At 40.6% G+C, this 23,441-nt stretch overlaps 1 protein-coding gene across 1 annotated transcript in view; it reads right to left on the reverse strand.

The window, feature by feature from the left end:
* iglon5 (IgLON family member 5) overlaps positions 1-23,441 on the reverse strand; it is a 242,426-nt gene that overhangs the window by 29,004 nt on the left and 189,981 nt on the right. Inside the window, exons 3-4 of the mRNA XM_051721423.1 lie at positions 19,159-19,391; positions 14,907-15,026 (exon numbers count right to left, since the gene is read on the reverse strand). Of these exons, the coding sequence (XP_051577383.1) occupies positions 14,907-15,026; positions 19,159-19,391 (353 nt within the window). The remainder of the gene's footprint in view (positions 1-14,906; positions 15,027-19,158; positions 19,392-23,441) is intronic.

The raw sequence follows: 23,441 nt of genomic DNA on the forward strand, positions 1-23,441 counted from the left end.
GTGGTGATGCGGGAATTCGGCACAATTTTTGTTCAAAGATGACCCCATTTGGAATGTGAACCACTACACCTACTCCTATGCGACTACTGTGGATGATTAAAAAGAATCAAAATGGTGAACTTTAGCATTTTCATCCGGTACAAATAGATTTATTTGAACAGCACAGAGATGCTTAGAGGACAGGGAAGGAATTTATGACATTGGCTTGATGAAGCCAACATACTGTTATTCTAAAATCTTTGTTTAGGGTTTTACCAAAGTCCCTAAACCAAGACTAAAATTATGAATTGTATCTCATCCTACAGCTTTCAAGCTACATCCACTAAATTTGGCACAGACCTTTAGACTGTTCTGACTCGCATTGCATTGTCTTTTCTAATTGATCGAAATAACGGTTTTCGCTCAGCGGACGATCAAATATCCAAAAAATCCCACTGATTTACATTGACAGAATGATCAATTGGGCCAACGGAATGCTCGTTAATTCAAACTCCAAATGTGAATAAATTCAAATATAAACAAACACACAGAAGGCCTGCCATATCATGACTTTAGGCAAAGTCTTTCTAGCAAGTCAGTCCAATGTCGGCCATCTTTGAAAAGCTCTCCGGAGGCTATTTCCAGTCATGCCAGTGCAGCTCTAATCTACTTGAATGGAGAAAGACCAAAAACGGTTGGTCAAGATTACGATCAAAGAACATATTTCAAATCAGCAATAAAATCTGACAATACTGGTATCATAAATTGTGATCCTTTACCTTATATTACATTAAAAATACGCAAATTTCCCAGCTTGTATAGCTGATATGCATGCACGTTTTCGAGTTGATTGACAGGCGATGTCTGTATCTAAAAGGTGACTGGCTCTTTTAATTGTAAGGCGGGACTTTCTACATCCGTTGACCGTTGGGCATTCCAATTTCTCCCATTCATTTTTTCATTTTTTTATTTTGATTTTATTTTATCCCCTTTTCTCCCCAATTTGGAATGCCCAATTCCCATTGTTTATTAGGTCCTCGTGGTGGCACTAAGTCTCAGTTGCCTCCGCTTCTGAGACAGTCAATCCGCACATCTTATCACAGCATGTGGAGGCTCGTGCTATTCTCCGCGATCCATGCACAACTCGCCACACGCCCCATTGAGAGCAAAAAACACTAATCGTGACCATGAGGAGGTTATCCCATGTGACTCTACCCTTCCTAGCAGCTGGGCCAATTTGGTTGCTTAGGAGACCTGGCTGGAGTCACTCAGCACACCCTGGATTCAAACTCACGACTCCAGGGGTGGTAGTCAGCGTCAATACTCGCTGAGCTACCCAGGCCCCATTTCTCTCATTCATTTTAATAGAAGTGGTAAATAATCTCTGCTTTCGGTTACTATATAACATCAAAGACTATCTAGCAGAGACGGGCCACTTCTATTAAAATGAATGGGAGAAACTGGAATGCCCAACGGTCAATGGATGTAGAAAGGAAGTCCGCCTTACAGTTAAAATAACCAATCACCTTTTAGATACAGACATCGCCTGTCAATCATCTTGAGAACGTGCATGTACATCAGCTATACAAGCCGGGAAAATTGATTTTTTTTTTTAGCATAATCTGAGGTAAAGAATCACAATTATTGATTCCAGTGTTGTCAGATTTTACTGCTGATTTGAAATATGTTCTTTGACCAACCGTTTTTGAGGTTTCCGTCTTTCTCCATTCAAGTAGATAGTAGCTGCTCTTGTAGGCTGCTTGATTACATAGAAATAGCTGCCTGAGAGCATTCCAAAGATAGCCGCCAGTGGAATGACTTGCTAGAAAGACTTTGACAAAATACATCTATCTTTCTGAAGGTTTTATCTGAAGATCCACATGACTATCAATCTATCTTTGTAAAACTTTCATATAAAGTCTTGAAAAAGTTGACCTATCCAGTTTATACTAAAAAACTTTGTATCCCCTTACAAAAAGTTTAACATTCCCTTGCAGTACATTGTGTATTTCCATGCAATTATTTTGGGTTCCCTCTCAATACAGTTATCCATAAAAAAACACTTTATTTAACTATGGTTTTACTTCAGTAACCATTGAACTATTGTAGTTGTAGCAAAACCATAGTAACCACAAAATTTACCATGGTTTTGCTACAGTAACTATATTTGGACTATGGTATTTGTAGTAAAACCATAACCACAACATTTACCATGGTTTACCATGATCTTCGCAGTAAAACCATAGTAATAATACAGGAAAACCAAAACTATGGAAATAAAGCTTTATTTACCGGCCATTACGAACTACAAAAAGACTGACCTGCACCTTTAAGATGCTTCTTTCCCTTTAGCGAAATGAAACAGACAACAAAACAAAATCTTTAGATATGGGAGGATATGGGTGGATTTGCAGCTGTGTGATGAAAGTGGCTGTTATTAGTACAACAATGACGGCAAGAACAAATCCATGTTGCCTTTTTCAGCTATCTGCTTTCAAGATAGAATACTTTGTTCTTTTTCAACTATCACAGTGAAACTGCAGAATAGCACACAAAAATCTCAATGTCAACCAGAATAATCCGCTTCTTAACGATCAGTCTGTCTTTCATCAGCCAATCAAGCGACAGAAAATACAAAGGCAACCTCACACCTTTTAATTCACAACCATGAGGACTTTGTCACAATTTCGGTGCCTTTTCTAATTGAAGATTATTGCTGGGGATTATTAGCGCAGCTATTGAACTGGAGCAGATTTTTGGCCGCTGCAGATGCCACTCCACAGAGCTCACAGTGGGGTGTACAGCAACATTTTCACTCATTGCATTAACAAAATAAATACCGTTCCCTGTGACATCTTTGTCAGGCACGTCTGAGCACCCATTTTAAACTGCTAGGGGGAAAAAATTATCTTATTCTGACACAAAGGGCTTACAGGAGACTGGTGTGTCTCACAAGGTTCAAGTCAAGGCTGATGTTTACTAAGTAGATTGTATTTATTTCTCACAGTTGTGACAAACATGTTCCCATCTGGCCATATGCAGTTTTCATCCAGGAAATATCAGAAAAATGAAACAATGAGCAAGATCACAGCTGGTAAAATGCAATGTCAGCTTCAAGGTAAGTTTTATGAACTCTTTTGAAATGCTAGATGGAATCGGCCAAGGGCGTTTCGCAGGTTCCAAATCCAAGATACGGAGAACATTTTTTTAAAATCGTAGGTTGCCCCCTAAAGGCTGGGGTGTACTTAATTTTTCCATGTGCTGTTCAGTGTTAATTTACACACAGTTTTAGTCATAATTTTGGTCTTGTGACAAAATGTCTTTTAAATGTAATCAATATTTCATCATGTCATATTCATTCATTTTTTTAAGATTTCCTGTTTCAGGAAAAGGCTTATAACTCAAAAAACAAAAAAACTAAAACAAGGAGTGTCAAGTGTTTGGTATCATTGATATGAAAACTTTTCAAAATGTTTAATGATATAGATTATGATACGTTCTGAGACTCTCTGCCTAAGAAACTGCTGAAAAATCACACACACACAAAAAACAAAAACGATTGAGCCAAATGTTTTTCTTATTTTTCTGATTTGTCATTATATATCTCTGGGTGTAAATAAGGAGGCTCTGAAAAACCGCTTTTATTTTGTTCCCATTCATGTCAACTGTATCCGAGAAAATGTTTGTGTTTATACAACAAAGCAATCAAAAGATAGCATTACAAATATAATTCATCCTAGTGTCCAAAAACGTCTCCATGTGTCCAAAAGCCTCTCCAAACAAATACTGTAAAACATAATAATTGTACATAATTAATTACACATGCAAACACAACAATGACTAAAGGTATGCATAGCATGGAGACATGATTTTAGTAATGAGATTTCACAGAATGAGTTTCATTCTGTGCCATTTGAGTCATCATTGAGTCTATGGTGTGTACTTGGCGCCATCTCCTGGTGGCCATATGTAACATTGTGCTTTGTGTGGATTATCTAATGATCTATGCATCCGATTACCTTGTGTGTGGGCTCGTATAAAGACAATTACCTCCTCTAAGTAATGGTAAGTCATATTTTATGTTCCGTTTATTTTCTGTGATGTTATAAGCGAAAATGCGTCATATAAGCTACACCAACATAATTGTCATAGACATATACTTTTCTCGCTATATTTGTGTCTGTGAGTAAAACAGGTTGGTTGTATTCTACTCTTTGACACATGGATATTTGATGAGTTTGATGTTTTTACTGATTACAATAATATGTACAGTGCACATTTTTAAAAAATTTTTTTTTTTATAAATTATCAAAACTGAACACTTCTGATTTGTCTACAAATTTCAAAGCACTTGATTAGTTTTGGTCATAATGCCTACATGCATTGGAAAGTAGAGCCTCTAAATTTATTTTGTGTTAGTCAACACTGTAGTTATTAATTTTTGACAATTTGTTTTTCTTACGGGCCCATCGGCAAGGGTTAACCAAATGTTCAAATATTTTGAAAAATGTATTAACTACTTACAATCATATAAACATGCTAATCAAACATACTGTATTGAAGACTAATATATTTAATTTGTAATATATTACTGACCTGTCCTGAAAACCTAGGCTGCAGTACAGTTTACTGAAGTATTAGCTATTTTATAGAAGTTACTCTGTTGTGAATTTCTCACGTTTAAACAATTTAGAAAACTGCACTACGTGTAATGCGTTTTTAAGGAAACAACGCAAGTTACGCATTCTGACTAGCGTTTAACTTAGTTCACCAATTCATTGGCTTCATTGTCTGTGCAGATGTAAATTGTAATATTACGTTTATGTTGTGGATATAGCTGATTTATGTCACTTACAGGGCTGTGCACAAACATTTTGAAGGGCAGTTGCCCAAACCACGAGAAAAGGCCCCCCTCCCCCATATTATTGATTATGTAAGTTATAAAATATTTATACATCATAATAGCAGGTGTTGTACTGCCTTTAATGTACTGTATGCTGCTACAGTAATAAGAAACTCCACTGAGATTATTAAACTGTCTAAAATGCAATACGGTAATGATAACTTGATTTTGGGGGCAGAATGTGACCTGGATGACCATATACGCATTATGCTGGTTACATAAAAAGCATGCAGTATGTGTACTCTGTGTACAGGTCTGGTTGCCCCTGGAATCATCTCTCATCCTGACAGGGTTATAACTACATTCTTGAAAGTGTGAATAATTCTGTTGCCAAGTGCAGAAAAAGACCCTCTATACAAATTATTTGATGACTTCTGCTGTCACCTTGAATGACATTTTAACAAGCTTTCTTTCCTGCGTGTGTGTATGCACGCACTAATATGAGTATGTATGTCTGTCAGTTTTGAGGGTTTGGATGTCCTCTTTACAAAGAAGACAAATTTGAATTAGTGTTGTAAGATCTGTTTTGTTGACATTTGTAGGGAAAACGCTTATGGTACTAAAACACAATTTTTCAATTCTCTTGGAAGATTTTTTAGACATTTAAATTTCAATAATGGATAATACGATTTGTTTTGGTCACGAACGACTTTTTGTAGTTGAACAAATCTATTGGGTCAATGATTCAACAGATGCACACTGATTGCCACCTACTGGCGTAATCATATAACTGTCCGAAGGAGTCACTGAATGAATCAATAAATAAATCTTGTGAACAGAATCACTTAGATGAATCAAACTCCCCACTACCAGTTTGAATCACACTACTCTACATCTAGTAGTTCACCCATTTAATCACCCTCATGCCATCACAGATGTGTATGACTTTCTTTCTTCTGCAGAACACAAACAACGATTTTTAGAAGAATATCTCACCTCTGTAGGCCCACACAATGCAAGTGAATGATGGCCAGAACTTTGAAGGTCCAAAAAGCATATAAAGGTAGCCTAAAATTAATCCAAATGACTCAAGTGGTGAAATCCATGTCTTCAAAAGCTGTATGATAGGTGTGGGTGAGAAACAGATCAATAAGTCATTTTTTACTATAAATTCTCCTCCCTGACCAACAGGTGGTGATATGCATGAAGAATGCAAATCGCCAAAAACAAAAGAAGAAAAATTTGAAAGTGAAAGTGGAGATTTCTAGTGAAAAAAAAAAGGACTTAAATATTGATCTGTTTCTCACCCACACCTATCATATCCTGTCAGAAGACATGGATTAAACCACTGGAGTCGTATGGATTACTTTTCTGCTGCCTTTATATGCTTTTAGGACCTTCAAAGTTCTGGCCACTATTCACATGCATTGTATGGACCTACAAAATCTTCATTTGTCTTCATCAGAAGAGAGAATGTCATACACATCTGGGATGACATGAGGGTGAGTAAATAATGAGAGAATTTTCATTTTCGGGTGAACTATTCCTTAAACATATACTGCACAGGATGTTTGTTGATGAGCAATCTAATAAATGAAACCGACCAGTCTGACAAATGATTAACGCATGTTTTCAATCATTGTAGATTCACTCAAGATGGAGTGGGTGTGTCAACTGTCACTGTGGGCGGGGTGATAGTGGACAGGTATGAGATTGTGATGTCATCTCGCATTATTTAGCTCTCTACAGTGTGATGTACATGTCCAGATGGCTCGCTCTTTCTCCGGTGGAGTCCACACGCCCCACTTTTCTCGCCTTGCTGCTGGCATCCAATAACTCCACTGCAGTGACTCGCACTGAATAATAATGTGGCTCTTTCTCTCTCTTTACGCCCCTCACCATTTTCTATCTTGGCAGTGGCTTATGGGGTGCAGTGGGAGTGCTGAGTGGGGAAAACATACCAAGAGATCTGCAGACAAGGGCCACCGTAGGGGTGGGTGTTACGAGTCATTTTAGATAAATCCAGACAGGGTGGAGCAGCTGACTGTAGATTATCCTGTTTATTACTTGGATACTTACAGAATAAATAATTAAATGGACACGAAATACTGACTGGCATTGAAATTGTTATTATGTGAGATTAAAGAGACCGCAGAGGCGCCAGAAAGAGCTAAATTTTGCATCAGAATTTTGTTAGTGTTTATATTGTGAAAATGACCATCTGACTGCTCATTATCACAGGACTACTTTCAAACTAAATGGACAAGAAATGTCAATTTAAGTTATTTTATTAGCTTACTTGTAAAGATTGCAGAGTGATACGAGAAGTTGGAAAGATGACTCGCAATTGCCGGATGACCAGTACAATGTCAGTTTATCCCTGGATGTGCGGACGTTATTCAGAAATTTTTGACCACTATATGACAAGATTGACCAATCAGAAGAGTACACCAGAGAGCCGAGTGATAAATATTCAATAACTATGTCGGAATGCCTGTTTTCTGTCTAATCCAGTAAATGTAATACTTTACTATTCTCCTGAAAAATGTAAATAAAAAAAAGTATATTTACCTCAAAGAAAATGAAACCTATTTTTAAGTATCATTTCAATTTTATTATTGCATTGTGACATTACTTTCATGACAGTTAAGCAAATTTCCCCAAAACTCTCATTGTTTGCTTTATTCTCAATTCTCATCTCATTATCACTGTTAAGCATCCAGACTAGTGTTGTCACGATACCAAAGTTTCTGTAGTCGGTCAATTCTCGATACCAATTTCGATACCAAAGAAAAAAATATGTAATATGCTATTGAACACACTCCTGTAGCCTATTAAAATGTTACATTTCAATTTAAATAATGAATTAATACAACAGCATGTTTCCTTCGAGTGTTTCTCAATTAATCAAACATCGCTTCAAGCTTTTTAAGTAGGACCCTATGAAATTATTATTTTTTTTTTTTTAGATTCTTTTTTCCCGCAAATTCCACGCTTTCCATTTTTTTTCTGAATTCCTTGTTTAGCTTATGTCAAATAAAGAGCTGCACAACAGAGCATCACATTATAAATGAAAACATTGATGAAAACTTCTATTCAGTACAACAGCACTATTCCTTGTGAGATATAGTTTCAACATAATAATAATAATATAAATTTTAGTAAACACTAGAAACATATTTCTGTTGTAATTTCTTATATTTCCCCGTCAAGCTTTTTTTTTTGATTCAAACTTTTATTTTGACGTGAAGTCGTCATTTCTCACTTTTGGATAAGAAGTTGGTTATATGATTGTCACCAAAAAAAACAAAACAAAAAAAAAGCACAAAAATCTGTATTACAGTGAGGCACTTACAGTATAATGAAAGCCAATGGGGCCAATCCATAAACGTTAAAATACTCACTGTTTCAAAAGTATAGCCACTAGACATAAACAATATGAGTGTTAACATGATTTTAGTGTGATAAAATCGCTTTCCTTTTCTGTGTAAAGTTACAGACAATTTTAAAATTTCGTTGCCATGGCGACGTAATGTCAACAAACCCTACAACCCTAAAATGACTTTAAAAATGACAATTTAATGACTTTACACCTCAAATATTACACCTTTTAACAGAAGAATTAATATAAGTGCTTTTATAAAATTAAAAGCTTCACATTTCTGCCTTTAAACCCTCCAAAAATTGGTCCTATTCACTTCCATAAGTTCCTTTCTGTAACTTTTGGGTTAATTTCAGAGGACATAAGGATCAATTGAAAAATAAATGATGGTAAATTATGTTCCCCACCATCCTGTAATAATTGCATGAAAAGATTTAATGAAAATTCCCTCTCCCGTTAGGTGTTTCATTAAGACCACTCAAAATGAATGCAGCTAATATCGGAGAGGATGAAAGTAATAAATAGCATGTTAATGATAACCACGATTATTAATATTGCGGCAGGCCTGATAACGGTGACAAAGATGATGACACATGTTGACAATTATCATGCTGCTTGTGGCTGTAATTATCTGTAATGAAATCTGAGCTTTAAATCACAGACCATGCTCATAATAGCATGCCATCATACTACTTATAACATTTCTGCATTATGTTGTATACTGTGCACATATTAAACAATTTCTGTAGGCATAGAATATCCTTACTACAGACTCTAACAAGTACGTCTGGTGTGAATGGCTCTCTTGAGGTCATTCCACAGCATTTCTATTGGGTTAATTTCTGGGCTCTGACTGGGCCACTCCAAAAGGTGGATTTTCTTTTTTTTGAAGCCATTCTGTAGTAGATTTACTTCCATGTCTTTGGGTCATTATCCTGCTGCATCACCCAACTTCTACTGAGCTTCAGCTGCACACAGCCACCCTGATATTATCCCGTAGGATATCTTGATAAACTTGGGAATTCATTTTTCACTTGATGATGGCCAGCGGTCCATGCCCAGGTCCACCGTACTTCACCGTTAGGATGATGTTTTCATGCTGTTATGCGGTGCCCATTTTAAACCATAAGTAGTGCTGCGTGGAATTTAGCTTTAGTTTCATCAGTCCACAAAATTTTTTCCCAGTAGCTTTCTGGAGTGTCAAGGTGGTTTTTGGTAAACTTCAGGCTTGCAGCAATGTTTTTGTTGGAAAGCAGCAGCTTCCTTCGTGGTGTCCTGCCATGAACACCATGCCTGTTTAATGTTGTCCGTATAGTAGACTCATGAACAGAGATGTTAATCAGTTCCAATGATTCCTTTAAGTTTTTAGCTGGCACTCTAGGGTTCTTTTTTGATGCAGTTTACCGACAGGGAAATGATTTAGCGGAAGATATCACATAGATTTACCTACGGGGAACCAGCACATGTGGAGCACCTACCACTGTACAGGGCCTAATTAGCACATGTACTGGGCCAGCAGCGAGTTTCTCCGCAAACTCGTCTGCCACAGTGCTAAGGAGGAAAATCATCCAGAGATAAACAGCTTGTGAACATGACGGGGAGTCAAAAGCACATGTCTTCACCTCAAGGGAGGGGAAAGGCACTATGCGCAAGTGGTATACCTGGCCAGCTGTCCCGGAACTTACCTGCTCGTACCTGACAATACATGGGATGAAACCGGCTCAACCCGGAGATTGTAGAACCTCATATAGATGTTGGGTGTTGCCCAGCCCGCTGCTCTGCAGATGTCTGCCAAAGAGGCATCACTGGTCAGGGCCCAGGAGGCCGCTACACTCCTAGTAGAGTGGGCTAGTAACCCCACGGGGGGTGGCACGTCCTGAGCATGATATGCCATCATGATGGCGTCAACGACCCAGTGTGCGATCCTCTGTTTGGAGACAGCCCTTCCTTTCCGCTGTCCACCAAAGCAGACAAAGAGCTGCTCAAAGCTTCTAAAGCTCTGCGTGCGATCCAAATAGATGCGTAAAGCACGCACCGGACACAGCAAAGCCAAGGCTGGGTCTGCCTCCTCCTGGGGCTGATCCCTAAAAGGGATCGTGGGAACCTTGGGCATATAGCCCAGTCGGGTTCTCAGGATCATGTGAGAGTAATCCAGACCGAACTCCGGGCACGATTCGCTGACAGAGAACGCCTGCAGATCCCTTACCCTTTGATGGAAGTGAGCGCAGTCAGGAGGGCAGTCTTCAAAGAGTCCACTGCATCATGATGTGTCGAAATGGCGGCTACATACACCTTCAAGGTGGAGGGGGACAGCCGCCCCTCCAGCCTCTCCTGCAGGAAGGAAAGCACCAATCTGACTGCATGTCTCTGGGGGTCTTCGCGTCGGGAAGAACACCACATAGCGAACAGATGCCACTTCAAGGCATACAGGTGCCTCGTAGAGGGAGCCCTAGCCTGAGTGATCGTGTCTACCACCGCGGGTGGTAGGCCACTTAGGTCTTCCACGTCCCATCCAAGGGCCAGACGTGGAGATTCCAGAGGTCTGGTCGCGGGTGCCAGATGGTGCCTCGTCCCTGAGAAAGAAGGTCCTTCCTCAGGGGAATTTGCCGGGGGGGGGAGGGGGCTGTCGCAAGGAGCGTGAGGTCCGAGAACCACGTCTGGGTGGGCCAGTAGGGTGCTACTAGGATGACCTGCTCCTCATCCTCCCTGACCTTGCACAGGGTCTGTGCAAGTAGGCTCACTGGGGGAAACGCATATTTGTGTAATCCCGGGGCCAGCTGTGTGCCAGCGCATCAATACCAAGGGGTGCCTCGGTCAGGGCGTACCAAAGCGGGCAGTGGGAGGATTCCTGGGAAGCAAACAGGTCTACCTGTGCTCGACCGAATCGACTCCAAATCAGCTGGACCACCTGGGGGTGGAGTCTCCACTCTCCCTGAGCATAGCCTTTCATGACAGCACGTCCGCCGCGGTGTTGAGGTCGCCGGGATGTGAGTGGCTCGCAGCGACTTGAGGCGCTGCTGACTCCAGAGGAGGAGACGGTGGGCGAGTTGTGACATGCAACGGGAGCACAGACCACCTTGACGGTTGATGTTCGCCATGTTGTCCGTCCGGACCAACACGTGCTTGCTCTGGATCAACAGCTGGAACCTCCGCAGGGCGAGCAGTACTGCCAAGAACTCAAGGCAGTTGATGTGCCAACGCAGCCGCGGGCCAGTCCAGGAGCCGGCGGATGTGTGCCCATTGCATACGGGCCCCAGCCCATCTTGGAGGTGTCCGTCGTAGCCACGACGTGCCTGGAGACCTGTTCTAGGGGAACCCCTGCCCGAACAAATGAAAGGTCTGTCCAAGGGCTGAAGAGGCGGTGACAGATCGGCGTGACGACCACGCGATGTGTCCCGCGGTGCCATGCCCATCTCGGGACTTGAGTCTGAAGCCAGTGCTGAAGCGGTCTCATATGCATCAACCCGAGCGGTGTTGCCCCAGGAGCCTCTGAAAAAGTCAGTGGAACCACTGTCTTCTTTCTGAACGCCTTCAGACAGTTCAGCACCGACTGTGCGCGCTTGTTCATGAGGCGCGCTGTCAGAGAGACTGAGTCCAACTCCAAGCCAAAAAAAGAGATGCTCTGAACCGGGGAGAGCTTGCTCTTTTCCCAGTTGACCCGAAGCCCTAGTCGGCTGAGGTGCGTGAGCACCAGGTCCCTGTGCGCACACAACACATCAAGAAAGTGAGCTAGGATTAGCCAGTCGTCGAGATAATTGAGGATGTGGATGCCCACTCCCCTTAGCGGGGCAAGGGCTGCCTCTGCGACCTTCGTGAAGACATGAGGGGACAAGGACAGGCTGAAGGGGAGGACCTTGTACTGGTACACCCGGCCCTCGAAAGCAAACCACAGGAAGGGTCTGTGTCGAGGTAAGACCGAGACGTGGAAGTACGCGTCCTTCAGGTCTACCGCCGCAAACCAATCTTGATGCCGGATGCTCGCTAAAATGCGTTTTTGCAAGGCCCGGTTCAGTACTCGCAGGTCCAAGATTGGCCACAACCCACCGCCTTTATTCGGTATGATGAAGTAGGGGCTGTAAAACCCCTTCTTCATCTCGGCCGGAGAAACTGGCTCTACCGCACCCTTCCGTAGAAGGGTAGCAATCTCCACACACAAGGTAGCGGTGTTCTCGCCCTTCACCAAGATGAAGCGGACGCTGATGAACCTGGGCTGGCGCCTGGCGAACTGAATCGCGTAGCGTAGTCGGACAGTCCAGGTCAGCCATCGCGACAGGGTGGAAAGTGTGAGCCACACGTCCAAACTCCGGGAGAGGGGGACCAAGGGGACAATCACGTCGGACATACCGGCGGGTGGGGCCTTGCGACAGGGTGGAGCCTGAGGCACCACATCGAGGGGGCTCGAACCCCGTGGCCATGCTGAGTCCAGAGACATCGAAGCACTTACCTGGCTCCTGATGGCCACCATAAGATAGGTCGAGGAGGGGGGAGTAGGAATATCATCCCCGCAGTCCGTTGGAACCAACCTGGCATGGGCATGTTTGTGCCACAGCTGGGCGCACAGGGGTGGGGGGGTCCATCGCTGGAGCGCCAAACCTGCCAAAAAAGGACGGTGGACAGCGGTCGTGACGACGGCTGTGCACACCTGACATGTGACCCAGGGAACAAGAAAACCACTCTTTTGTTGAAGTTTTAGGTACCGCAGCCTCTTGGGCATGTGGCGAAAAATGAAATAAAAGATTCTCCTCCTGGCCCTCCACCAGGGGATGGAGTGGTCTGTCCACCAGCTCCATAGAAGTGGGTCACCTCGTCCCTGGGTCGCCCATCTCAGGGGCGCTTCGAAGCTTTCCTTGGGTTCTTGGCGGCCGGCCGTGAGACGGGTGGCATCTACTTCCTGCAGTGGGCTCAATGCTGGGGCCGGGCCCCGTGGGCGGGCTGCGGCGGAGCCAGTGCTGTTGCTGCAAGAGGATGCCCTTGGCGATGAGCAGACAGGGTGCGGGGTCTTGAGCCATGCCGGGGCAGGATGTGCTGTATAGCCTCCGTCTGCTTCTTCACTCCCGAGGACTGCTGGGCAAAGTCTTCAATGGTGTTGCTGAACAGGCCAACCTGGGAAATGGGGGCGTCAAGGAACCGTGCCTTGTCAGCCTCTCTCATCTCGACCAGGTTGAGCCAAAGGTGGAGCTCCTGGACCACCAGGGTGGACATCGCCTGCCCGAGAGACCGCGCCGTGACCTTCATTGCCCGGAAAGCGAGGTCGGTAAACCTACAGGCCCTGGAGGGGAGCTTCGGGCACCAGGTGGCAGCGCTCTGAGGGCACAAGTGCACTGCGAGCGCATTATCCACCTGGGGGATCACCGAATACCCCTTGGCCGCCCCACCATCGAGGGTAGTGAGCACGGGGGGTCACGATCTTGTCAGCTCCTCATGCACTTCCAGCAAGAAAGGGACCGGGGCGGGGCGCGGCCGTGAGCAGCGCTCCGGGCCCAGGAACCAATCATCGAGCCGCGAAGGTTCAGGGGAGAGTGGAGAGTTCCACTCTAGCCTGACGCTCGCGGCTGCCAGGGAAATCATGTCCGTCATCTCCACGTCGGCCTGAGACTGGGCGACCATACCCGAAGGAGGAAGCCCAGCCAAAGCCTCCGTGTCAGACTGGACGGGCCAGCTCTCTGATGCTGCGCTCGATAACTCATCGTCTTCCCAGGCTCTGAATAAGAGGTCAAACTCGCCCTGAGATGAGCCGGCGGTCTCATCCGAGAGCCCGATTGGGGCAAGCGAGCGTGCTGAGGAATGGGAGGTCCGTGGAGGGTTACCCGGCAGAGGTGCTCCCATTGAAGTATCCAAATTGCCCCCAGTGCTAACCGACGCGGCCTTATACCCGTAGGTAGAAGGACCGAGGCGGGGAGCCACTGGGGTGGCTTGCTTTCTTACGACGGCAAGCCATGACCTCAACATTGCCATGGTCATGTTCTCGTAATGAGGACAAGACCCATCCATCAACGATGTCTCCACGTGGGCAGCGCCCAGACACGTAAGACAGCGATCGTGGCTGTCAGAAGTGGAGAGATAACGACCACAACAAGGAATAACACACAAACGGAAAGGCATCCTTAAAAAGACGTTCCGTGTGTGCCGCTCTTTTAGATTTTATACTTTTATGCCCGTATGTCCGGGGGAGTGGCATGCAAATTCCACTCGCCAATACCCATTGGCCTTTTTTCATAAAGCAGAGGTGTTTGGGGCTCCCAAGAGTGACCCCTAGTGTCACTACATCGACAAAACTTCGAGTGAGTGACAGATAAGGAACTGGGCAATGCAGGCTGAAAATGTTATGTATTCACTATATATACTATATACCAGGGGCGGATTGACCATAGAGAAAACCAGGACTTCTTCCGGTGGGCCAGCCACAAAACAGTGCCAGATGGGACCGAATGGGCGGCGATAAGCTGAAACAGGCCGCCATGTTATGCTGAACGGGCCGCGATTGGCTGAAGAGGGCAGCAAAATGGAGCCACGACATGCCGAAGCGGGCCACGATATGCAGAAAAGGACAGCAACACCTCCCCCAACAACTTTTGGGCTGGTTACTATGTAAAATCCAGGGCCGATTTCTCTTCCCAGTCTGCTCCTGCTATATACTGCATACATTTTAAGAGTAGTATGTTAGTACGCTATTCTGAACATAGCAATGGAAAGGCAACTCACATTTAAAGTCCTTCCAGGACACGGTTGGCTCCGGTCTGCCCACGGCCAGGCAAAACAGGTTCACATCATCACCTTCATTTACTGATTTATCCTGCGAGATGTTCACTATCCGGGCTGGCACTGCAAAAACAGAATCACAAGTTGTTAAGCATTTTGATTAATAAAAACACTGTATATATTCTAGATTATTTGACATCAAAATCAAAATTAATTTTGAAAAGAAGTCTAATGCATATGGGCTGACACCAGCGAGACAGATTGTTTGTTGTGGGTTTTATAAATGACTCTAATAAGCTCTTTCGGTCAAAATTCTCAAAGCAGAGGGCAATGCATAATGATGCTGCTTGAATTTAAATGGCCCAAGATCAGAGCTTTAATGAAGATGGCCAAAAATTCGGCCTGCTAGGCATTCTTAAGCAGTCCATTTTTCAGTATTTAAATACTTCTGATGATAAAGTAAAGACTGGACCCATAGCGGACTCATTCCTGTTGGTGGAGTGACTGGGGGGGTGTAAATATTTCCTCTCATATCGCACTAAGACTAAAATTGAGGGCACAATGCTATCTAGCAAATATGGTCATCTGTCTGCAAAGCACCACGGCGCAGATAAAAGGCTGTGTTTGGTAAGATGGTTCTGGCCCGCTACTTGGCCAACAACCTGACTGGGATGCATTCTACAAATGCAAGATTCAATCCCACTGCAGAATCCCATCATACCATACTTGAACTCCAAGAGGTCTCTGTTAGAATGCCTGATAAAAAACGTATTGCATTATCACAATATCTTGTTTAGCTAATCGGAAATATCCTTTCTTTTTATTTAGATTACATACATAATGTAACTTCTGTAATAGATTTGATCTTGTTTTTCATTAAACAACTGGAAAATAATTGATATACTAAAACAATAAAATACTCTTGAACTTCATTCCATTACTTTTTTGTTTTATAATTTGACTAAATTGGGTATTTCTAAAAATGTATTGGGTAATTACATGAAGAATTGCTGTGACTGCATACAGTAACTTGTGTAGGGTATATGTTAGGCCAGCAGGTTAATCAATTACTATAGCTGCTTGTTAAAATAGTAGGCTATCAGCAAGTGATATGCAAAATTAGTGTGCTAACTGCTTTTGGCACTTTTAGTTGGTCAGGCTAGGAGACCAGCATAAACCAACTAATACCAGCTTAAACCAGGAATTTAAAAGACATTAACTGTCATATCTTGTTTTAGCTAATGAAATTGCCTTCCTTTTTAATTGCATTGCTATAGAGCCTCTTAGAGGACAGGTTGAGAATAAAAAATTTTTTTTCTGAAATAGTTTTGGTATTACTATGGAAACCATGGTTTTACATAGTAATATTGTAGTAACCATGAAAAGTAAGTTAAGTAAACATGTGTTTTGGCAGAAACCATGGTTTTAATACAGTGTATGTATCCATATAGTAACCATGATTTTACTATAGATTTACCATGGTTAAAATATGGTTACTTTAGGAAAACCATGGTAAATTTATTGTGAGGGGCACAAAACTATTGTGAAGGAACTCAAAACTTATTGCGGGGAAACACGAAACTTATTGTGAGGGGACACAAAACTTATAGCGAGGTGCACGCAAAACTACTGCAATGGAACCCAAAAACGTATTGCGAGAGAACACAAAAGTTGTTGAGAGGGCACACAAAACATATTGCTAGGGCACACAAAACTCATTGTGAGGAAACGCAAAACTTATTGTGAGGAAACACAAAACTTCTTGCGAGGGAACACAAAACTATTGCGAGGGCATGGAAATCTATTACAAGGGAATGCAAAACTTATTTTGAGGGAACGCAAAACTTATTGCGTAGGCATGCAAAACTATTGCGAGGGCACGCAAAACTTCTGCAAGGGAATGTAAAATTATTGCAAGAGAATGCAAAACTTATTTTGAAGGAACGCAAACCTTATTGCGAGGGAACGCAAAACGTATTGCGAAGGCACGCAAAACTATTGCAAGGGAACCCAAAAATGTATTGCGAGGGCACGCAAAACTTATTGAAAAGAAAAGCAAAACTTATTGTGAGGGAACTTGAAACGTATTACGAGGGAACGCAAAACATATTGCAAGGGAACACAAAACTTATTGCAAGGAAAATCAAAACTTATTACGAGGAAGCACAACACTCATTGTGAGGCACGCAAAACTATTTCAGAAAAAAAATTCCCAAAATTGTACAGAGTCCTCTAAGGGGCTCTGTACATTGCAGTACTAGAAACTTATTTTACATAACATTTCACTTAATGTGGTTCTTGTTTTCCTGAAACAATTCATAACCTGACTTTTTTGTTATATAATTGAATGAGAATAGGGTATTACCATTTCTAACACTGACAAGATTACACAGAGAATTGGTGTGACTCTATAGTAACTTGTTTAGGGGATAAGCAAGGCTAGCAGGCTAATCAGTTAGCTGCTTGCTACAATAATAGGCTAATGAACAAGCTTTATGCAAAGTATGCTAACTGGTTAGCTTGTCAGCGAACTGAAAAACAGAATGAGTAGAAATGTGTTCTTTTGACTTTATAGATTTGATATATGATATATATATAATATAATAGGAAATGGGTAATATAAAAATGCAAAAAAAAAAATGGCTTCAACCAGCTTTGTCTTAGCTAGTCTGTTGGCTGGTTTTGGAGGGGGTTTGGGCACTTATCAGTTGGTCAGGCTCAGAGACCAGATTAAACTAGCTTTTTTCAGCAGACAATTTAAAAGACATTAACTGTCATTTATAGTTAAGACAACATACATCAAGCGATTTTGTAGGATTTCACTGAATAAAGAACCATTAAAGGTTTGTTCAGCCAATAGAATTGCTTTAACGTCCAAGGATCGGATTATGTGTGGGATAGTGTTGTACAACACCAGCAAAGTAATGTTCTTTGGAATAGTTTTCACGTTGATATTTTCAATCTTGTATGGCTGCAGGAAAATGCACTGCACAAGGAGCAATATACATAAAAATTGACAGCTCACAGCCAGAGGGTTTGATGTGGGGTTATGGTAAAGGGGAGGGATGATTGCAATCCATCAACAAAGCTGTCTGGTGCCAATAAATCATGTCAGTAAAGATCACAAGAACTCTTACTCATTTTGCTGTTGCCGTGACAATCGGCACGGCCCATGCCCCACTCTGCACTGTCGGTCAACCTAAAGATCTTCTAGAAATTGACCGAGCATAAACACCACCTTGTGCTCCTTTTCAAGCCACCAGCACTCCCTCTTTGTGCTTCTTTGGTGCTGCTTTTGAAGGAATAGTTTTGCCAATCATGAAAATTCTGTCATTTACTCACCATCATGACGTTCCAAATTTGTACACAAAAGAAGATCCAGAAAATATCTAGAGGGCTGTTTTCTATAAAGGGAACTGGGGCTGTCAAGCTCCAAAATTAACAAAAAAGCATCATAAAAGTAGTCCATAGGACTAGTCTTTGAAGTCATCTGATAGCTTTGTGTGAGGAACAGATGGAATTTAAAATTATTCCCCTCTACCGTACCAATCAAATCTCATTCGCTCCAGGTTTGACATCCATGGTATGGTTCTTGCATGCCTAGTCATTGACATTTAACCTGGCGTGACATGTCCTGGTGCGTCATATTTACATTAAGTCACGGAATCGGACTGAACTCCAGTTCTTCAGTTAAACTTGATTCAATGATTCGTTTGCAGTGGTTTTCAAGTTAACAGCTGACTAGATGGAAAGATTAAGTAAGGGATAATGTACAGTCAGCTACGCGTCGGGTTCCTGATCACTGTGTCGGGGTTTATTTTGCGATAACAACCGGATGACTTTACATCCTCCCGCATATTAGACGCTTTTAACCAAATAAATAAATAAACAAATGGACATAAAATATTTAATTGAGCTGAAATTATGTAATTATGTGAGAAGAAAGAAATCACTGAACACTCGAATTCCACTTACAGTGTGCATCAGAGATTTGTTGGTGTTTATTTTGTGAATAATGACCATCTCACCGCTCATTATAGCCCAAAATGAAGCTTAGAAAACGCTCCCCATAACCGCATACTTTGGAAAACGATGATGTTAGGAAACTGTAATTAGAGTTGGATTAGTGTGGACGTTCATTAAGTCAGTGATGACAGAATTTTCATTTTTGCATGGACTATTTCTTTTTTCACTAAAGCCATCACACTGTCCTCAGATCAACAGATCTAGTACCGGATTGTCAGGACAGACTTACCGTGGACGATGAGGTAGACGTGGGATGTACGCGGCTGGTTTCTGGCTTGGAAACTGCACGTGTAGGGTCCCTCATCCGCCACCATCACTCTCTCAATCTTAATGGAGAATTCACTGTTGTTGTTGTTCACCAGAGATACACGGGTGTCTAGGGACCACTTATCTGTGCCCGTAAATAAGATGTTGGATCGGTTCAACCACGCCTTATGTGTGACCTCCTCATCTATCTTGCATCTGAGAAAGAGGGCAGATTGAAAAAAAAACAAAAAAACAAGTTTGTGGCTAACAGAATCGACTCGTTATACAGAAGTCAATAACCGTGATGTCATTGTTGTCAAGTGTAGCGGCATCAAATCTTTATAAGATACTCAAGAGTTTTATTTGAGACACAGAAGCAAGTTAACTAGATATCCAGAACTGTGTATTAAATTGTTTTATCAGTGAAATAATCTGTATTTGGGCGATTCCATGGCTGCGGTGCATCTTAGGCCTTGCACTTCTTGAAAATCGAACTTAACTTTCTATAAAATATTAACATTTAAATGTAAGAATGCATGCATTTGAACATTCAAAAAGCTTGATTGCCTATCTCTTATTTTTATATGTTTTGTGTGTATGTGTGTGTGTGGACAATGTCTGCGTTTCTCAACCCTGTTACTAAAATATAACAGAGCCCACAAACCCAACTCTATCCAAACTTTTGTAACATTTCATTTATTAAAGAAAAAAAAAATGTAATGACCAAATATAACTGAAAAACATGAGTGATTTATATTCATTTTGTAATAATACAATAAGGTAACAGAGTTGAATGCTACATAACAGGATTGGACATCACTGAAAATCCAGAAAAATGAATGAGAGAACTTAGTTTTTGTTTTTCCATGGTGTTCAGGACATTAAGACAGTGTCACTTCCTTTTAAACATATGACTTGTGGAATATTCAAAGTATTGGATTAGGATGAATGTGTTCAAGTAACAAGGTTGAGTCAATATTGGACTCCAAACAACTATTTTAGCCTATTTTTAAGATTTACTCATTTCAATTTCGAGTAATCATTAATAAAAATGAAACGAATAAAACTTGAATAAATGCATATTTTTTTTCATTTTGTTTCGTTAAATATGACTCAATTTGATGGAATTTTGTTATGAAATTTAAATGTTTGGGACATATGTTAAATGTATATATTTTCTAACTATTATTGAATAGCTCATGCCTAATGTGTTTTAAGCATAATGTAAATTATAGGTTTACAAATGAATGCAAAATCAATATTTTTTTTATTTTTTATTATATAAATGGGACAGTGGTGGCTCAGCGGTTAAGGCTCTGGGTTACTGATCAGAAGGTTGGGGGTTCAAGCCCCAGCCCTGCCAAGATGCCACTGTTGGGCCCTTGAGCAAGGCCCTTGACCCTATCTGCTCCAGGGGCGCCATATCATGGCTGACCCTGTACTCTGACCCCAACTTAGCTGGGATATGTGAAAAGAAGAATTTCACTGTATATGTGCAAATGTATAATGTGTGATAAATAAATATCATTATTATAATGTTTTTATTTTAAGATAAAGTGTAGTCCCAGAGCTATGGAGCCACTAGAGGACAGGTAGGATTTGTTTTTTTCTGAAATAGTTTTGTGTGCCTTCGCAATAAGTTTACTATGGTTTTACTACAGTAACCATATTTTAACCATGATATTGGTAGTAAAACTATAGTGATAATACAGAAAAACAAAAACTATGGTAGTAAAAATCATAATTTTGTAGGTATCATGGTTTTACTCTGCAAATACCATAGATTAACTATGATTTTACCATAGTAATATTGTGATAATACTTTAAAATAAGATTTAATGTGTTAATATTATTTAACAACATTAGTTAACATGAACTAACAATGAACAATACTTTTACAGCATTTATTAATCTTGGTTAATGTTAATTTCAACATATGATTTTTTAAATCAAAAGCTGTATATGTTCACATTAGTTATTGTACTATGAACTAACATAAACGATGAACATTTTTATTTTTATTAACTAACATTAACAAAGATTAATATATACCATAAACAAATAACGTTAACAAATGTAACCTATTTTTTGACAGAAACCATGCTTTCAATACAGTATACTGTATACATATAGTAACGATGGTTTTACTGTAGATTAACCATGGTTAATCTTGTGGTTACTACAGTTAATACCATGGTATTTTAGTAGAATCAAAATAACCTAAAAATTATGATTTTTATAACCATAGTTTTTTTTTTTTTTAATGGTTTTACTATGAATATCAAGGTTAAAATATGTTTTTTATTAAAGCAATGGTAAATTTATTGCAAGGGAACGCAAAACTATTTCAGAAAAATAAATAAATCAATCAATCAATCCTGCCCAGAGCTAAAACATTTTTTTTTTTCAGCTCTGTAGAGAGTTTTTTTTTTTTAGCATTTTAAGTGTTTTGTAATTTTTTTTAAAACTTTAAATGTATGATGTCATGAACATCATTTATCTTAATTCTAAAATTAATTTAAAATTTAAATTCACTTAATATGTATATTGGCAAATGTAAAGTCAATGGGATGCAAAAGGCACCTAAATCCTGGAATCACCCATTTATCACTTTTCGGCTGACAGAAGTTCTGATCAAAATTCACACATTTTCCCTTATTTTTCTGGATTTTCTCTGTACAGTTTTTTTTTTTTTTTGCAGAGACTGTCACACCAATATATATATATATATATATTAAATCAGACCCAGTAAACAGTCACTCCACTTACACATAATACATGCGGTTTGTCTCTAGATGTCATTGCTCTGCTCTCGTCTTTATATGGAGAAAAAATGACACATTTAAGGTGTAAGTATCACTCACATTTATGTCAGCTTTGACTTTAAGCATATCAAACTGTGATATCACGTCAAATTCCCAGTGTAGGTGTGTGGAATAATAATATGGTGTTTTTGAGTGAATAAACATCTGACAGACGGTTCAAAAGTTCAACTGCTGGCTGATAGAATTAAATCAAGTCATTTCTGCCTGGAAACTTACAAACAAGAAACTAGAAAGAGTAAAATGAATATTTTATAAATGCACCCTAAACTAAACGCCTCTGACAGGTGTGTACGATATAACCAGAAGATTTGGGCAGTATGCCGGTATACCGTTTGAAGGGAGAAATGTGTCAGCTAATAGAGATTCGGCTACACCGTTATACTGCAGTAGATATACTGTAGCAGTGTCAATCGACTGATACAAGGGAATAGCATATTACCATACTCTTACTATTGCTGAAGTATATAGTATAGTATGTATACTGTGCATAGTATTTTCCACATGCTAAGAATACCTGGATGACCACTACATCTACATCTGCCAAAATGTGCAGTACTACTGAGCCAAAGTAGGCTAATATTAGTCGTGATTTTTAACATCTCTTTCTTGACATTATTTTTTAATTGCCATAAGTAAATTAAATAGCTCACCTAAAAATTCAGTCATCATTTACTCACCCTAAGTTTTTCGAAACTCGTCTTCAGGAGTTATTTGTCACTGAATGTCCAAGTTGCTCTTTCTCACACAATGAAAGTGAATGGTGACCACAGCTATCAAGCTTGATTTTCAGTGAATAATGTCTTAAATTTCAGTCTGTTCCTTACACAAAAGCTATCATATGACGTCTGAAGACTTGTAATAAAGTCCCTGGGTCTTATGGACTACTTTTATTATGCTTTTATGCTGATTTCTGTCCTTTTTAGAGCTTGGCAACCCTTGGACCCCATCCAGTTTTATTGTGTAGAGATGAGCAGCCTTGACATTCTGCTAAACGTCCCTTTTGATGTTCCTTTTTAGAAATAAAAAAAACACAGGTTTGAAATGACATGAGGTTTAATAAACAAATATAGAATTTTTTTTTAAATGCAAAATGAAAATGGAATGCAACTATCTGAATTAAACATTGTGAAGTCATTTGACAACTTATCATACAACTAGGGATGCACCGATATGAAAAATCTTTGGCCGATACAATACCGATTTAAAAAAAAAAAAAAAAACTATAGGACAATACCAATATTTTGCCACTTACCTTATTTTGTCATCAGATCACCGTTTTACTTAGAAACTCTTAAAAAAATTATAAAGAGGTTCAGAAGCTTTTTTACTGTTCTAACAATAAATAATTTCCGATATAAGAAGTCAAAGTGGTTTCGAAGTATTTTGAATGGTTTTACTCATCATTTATCCTATAGGTAACTGCTGTCGTTTTTCCCACATT

The sequence above is a fragment of the Myxocyprinus asiaticus genome, chromosome 16 (genome assembly GCF_019703515.2).
Source record: "Myxocyprinus asiaticus isolate MX2 ecotype Aquarium Trade chromosome 16, UBuf_Myxa_2, whole genome shotgun sequence".
NCBI classification, from domain to species: Eukaryota; Metazoa; Chordata; class Actinopteri; order Cypriniformes; family Catostomidae; genus Myxocyprinus; species Myxocyprinus asiaticus.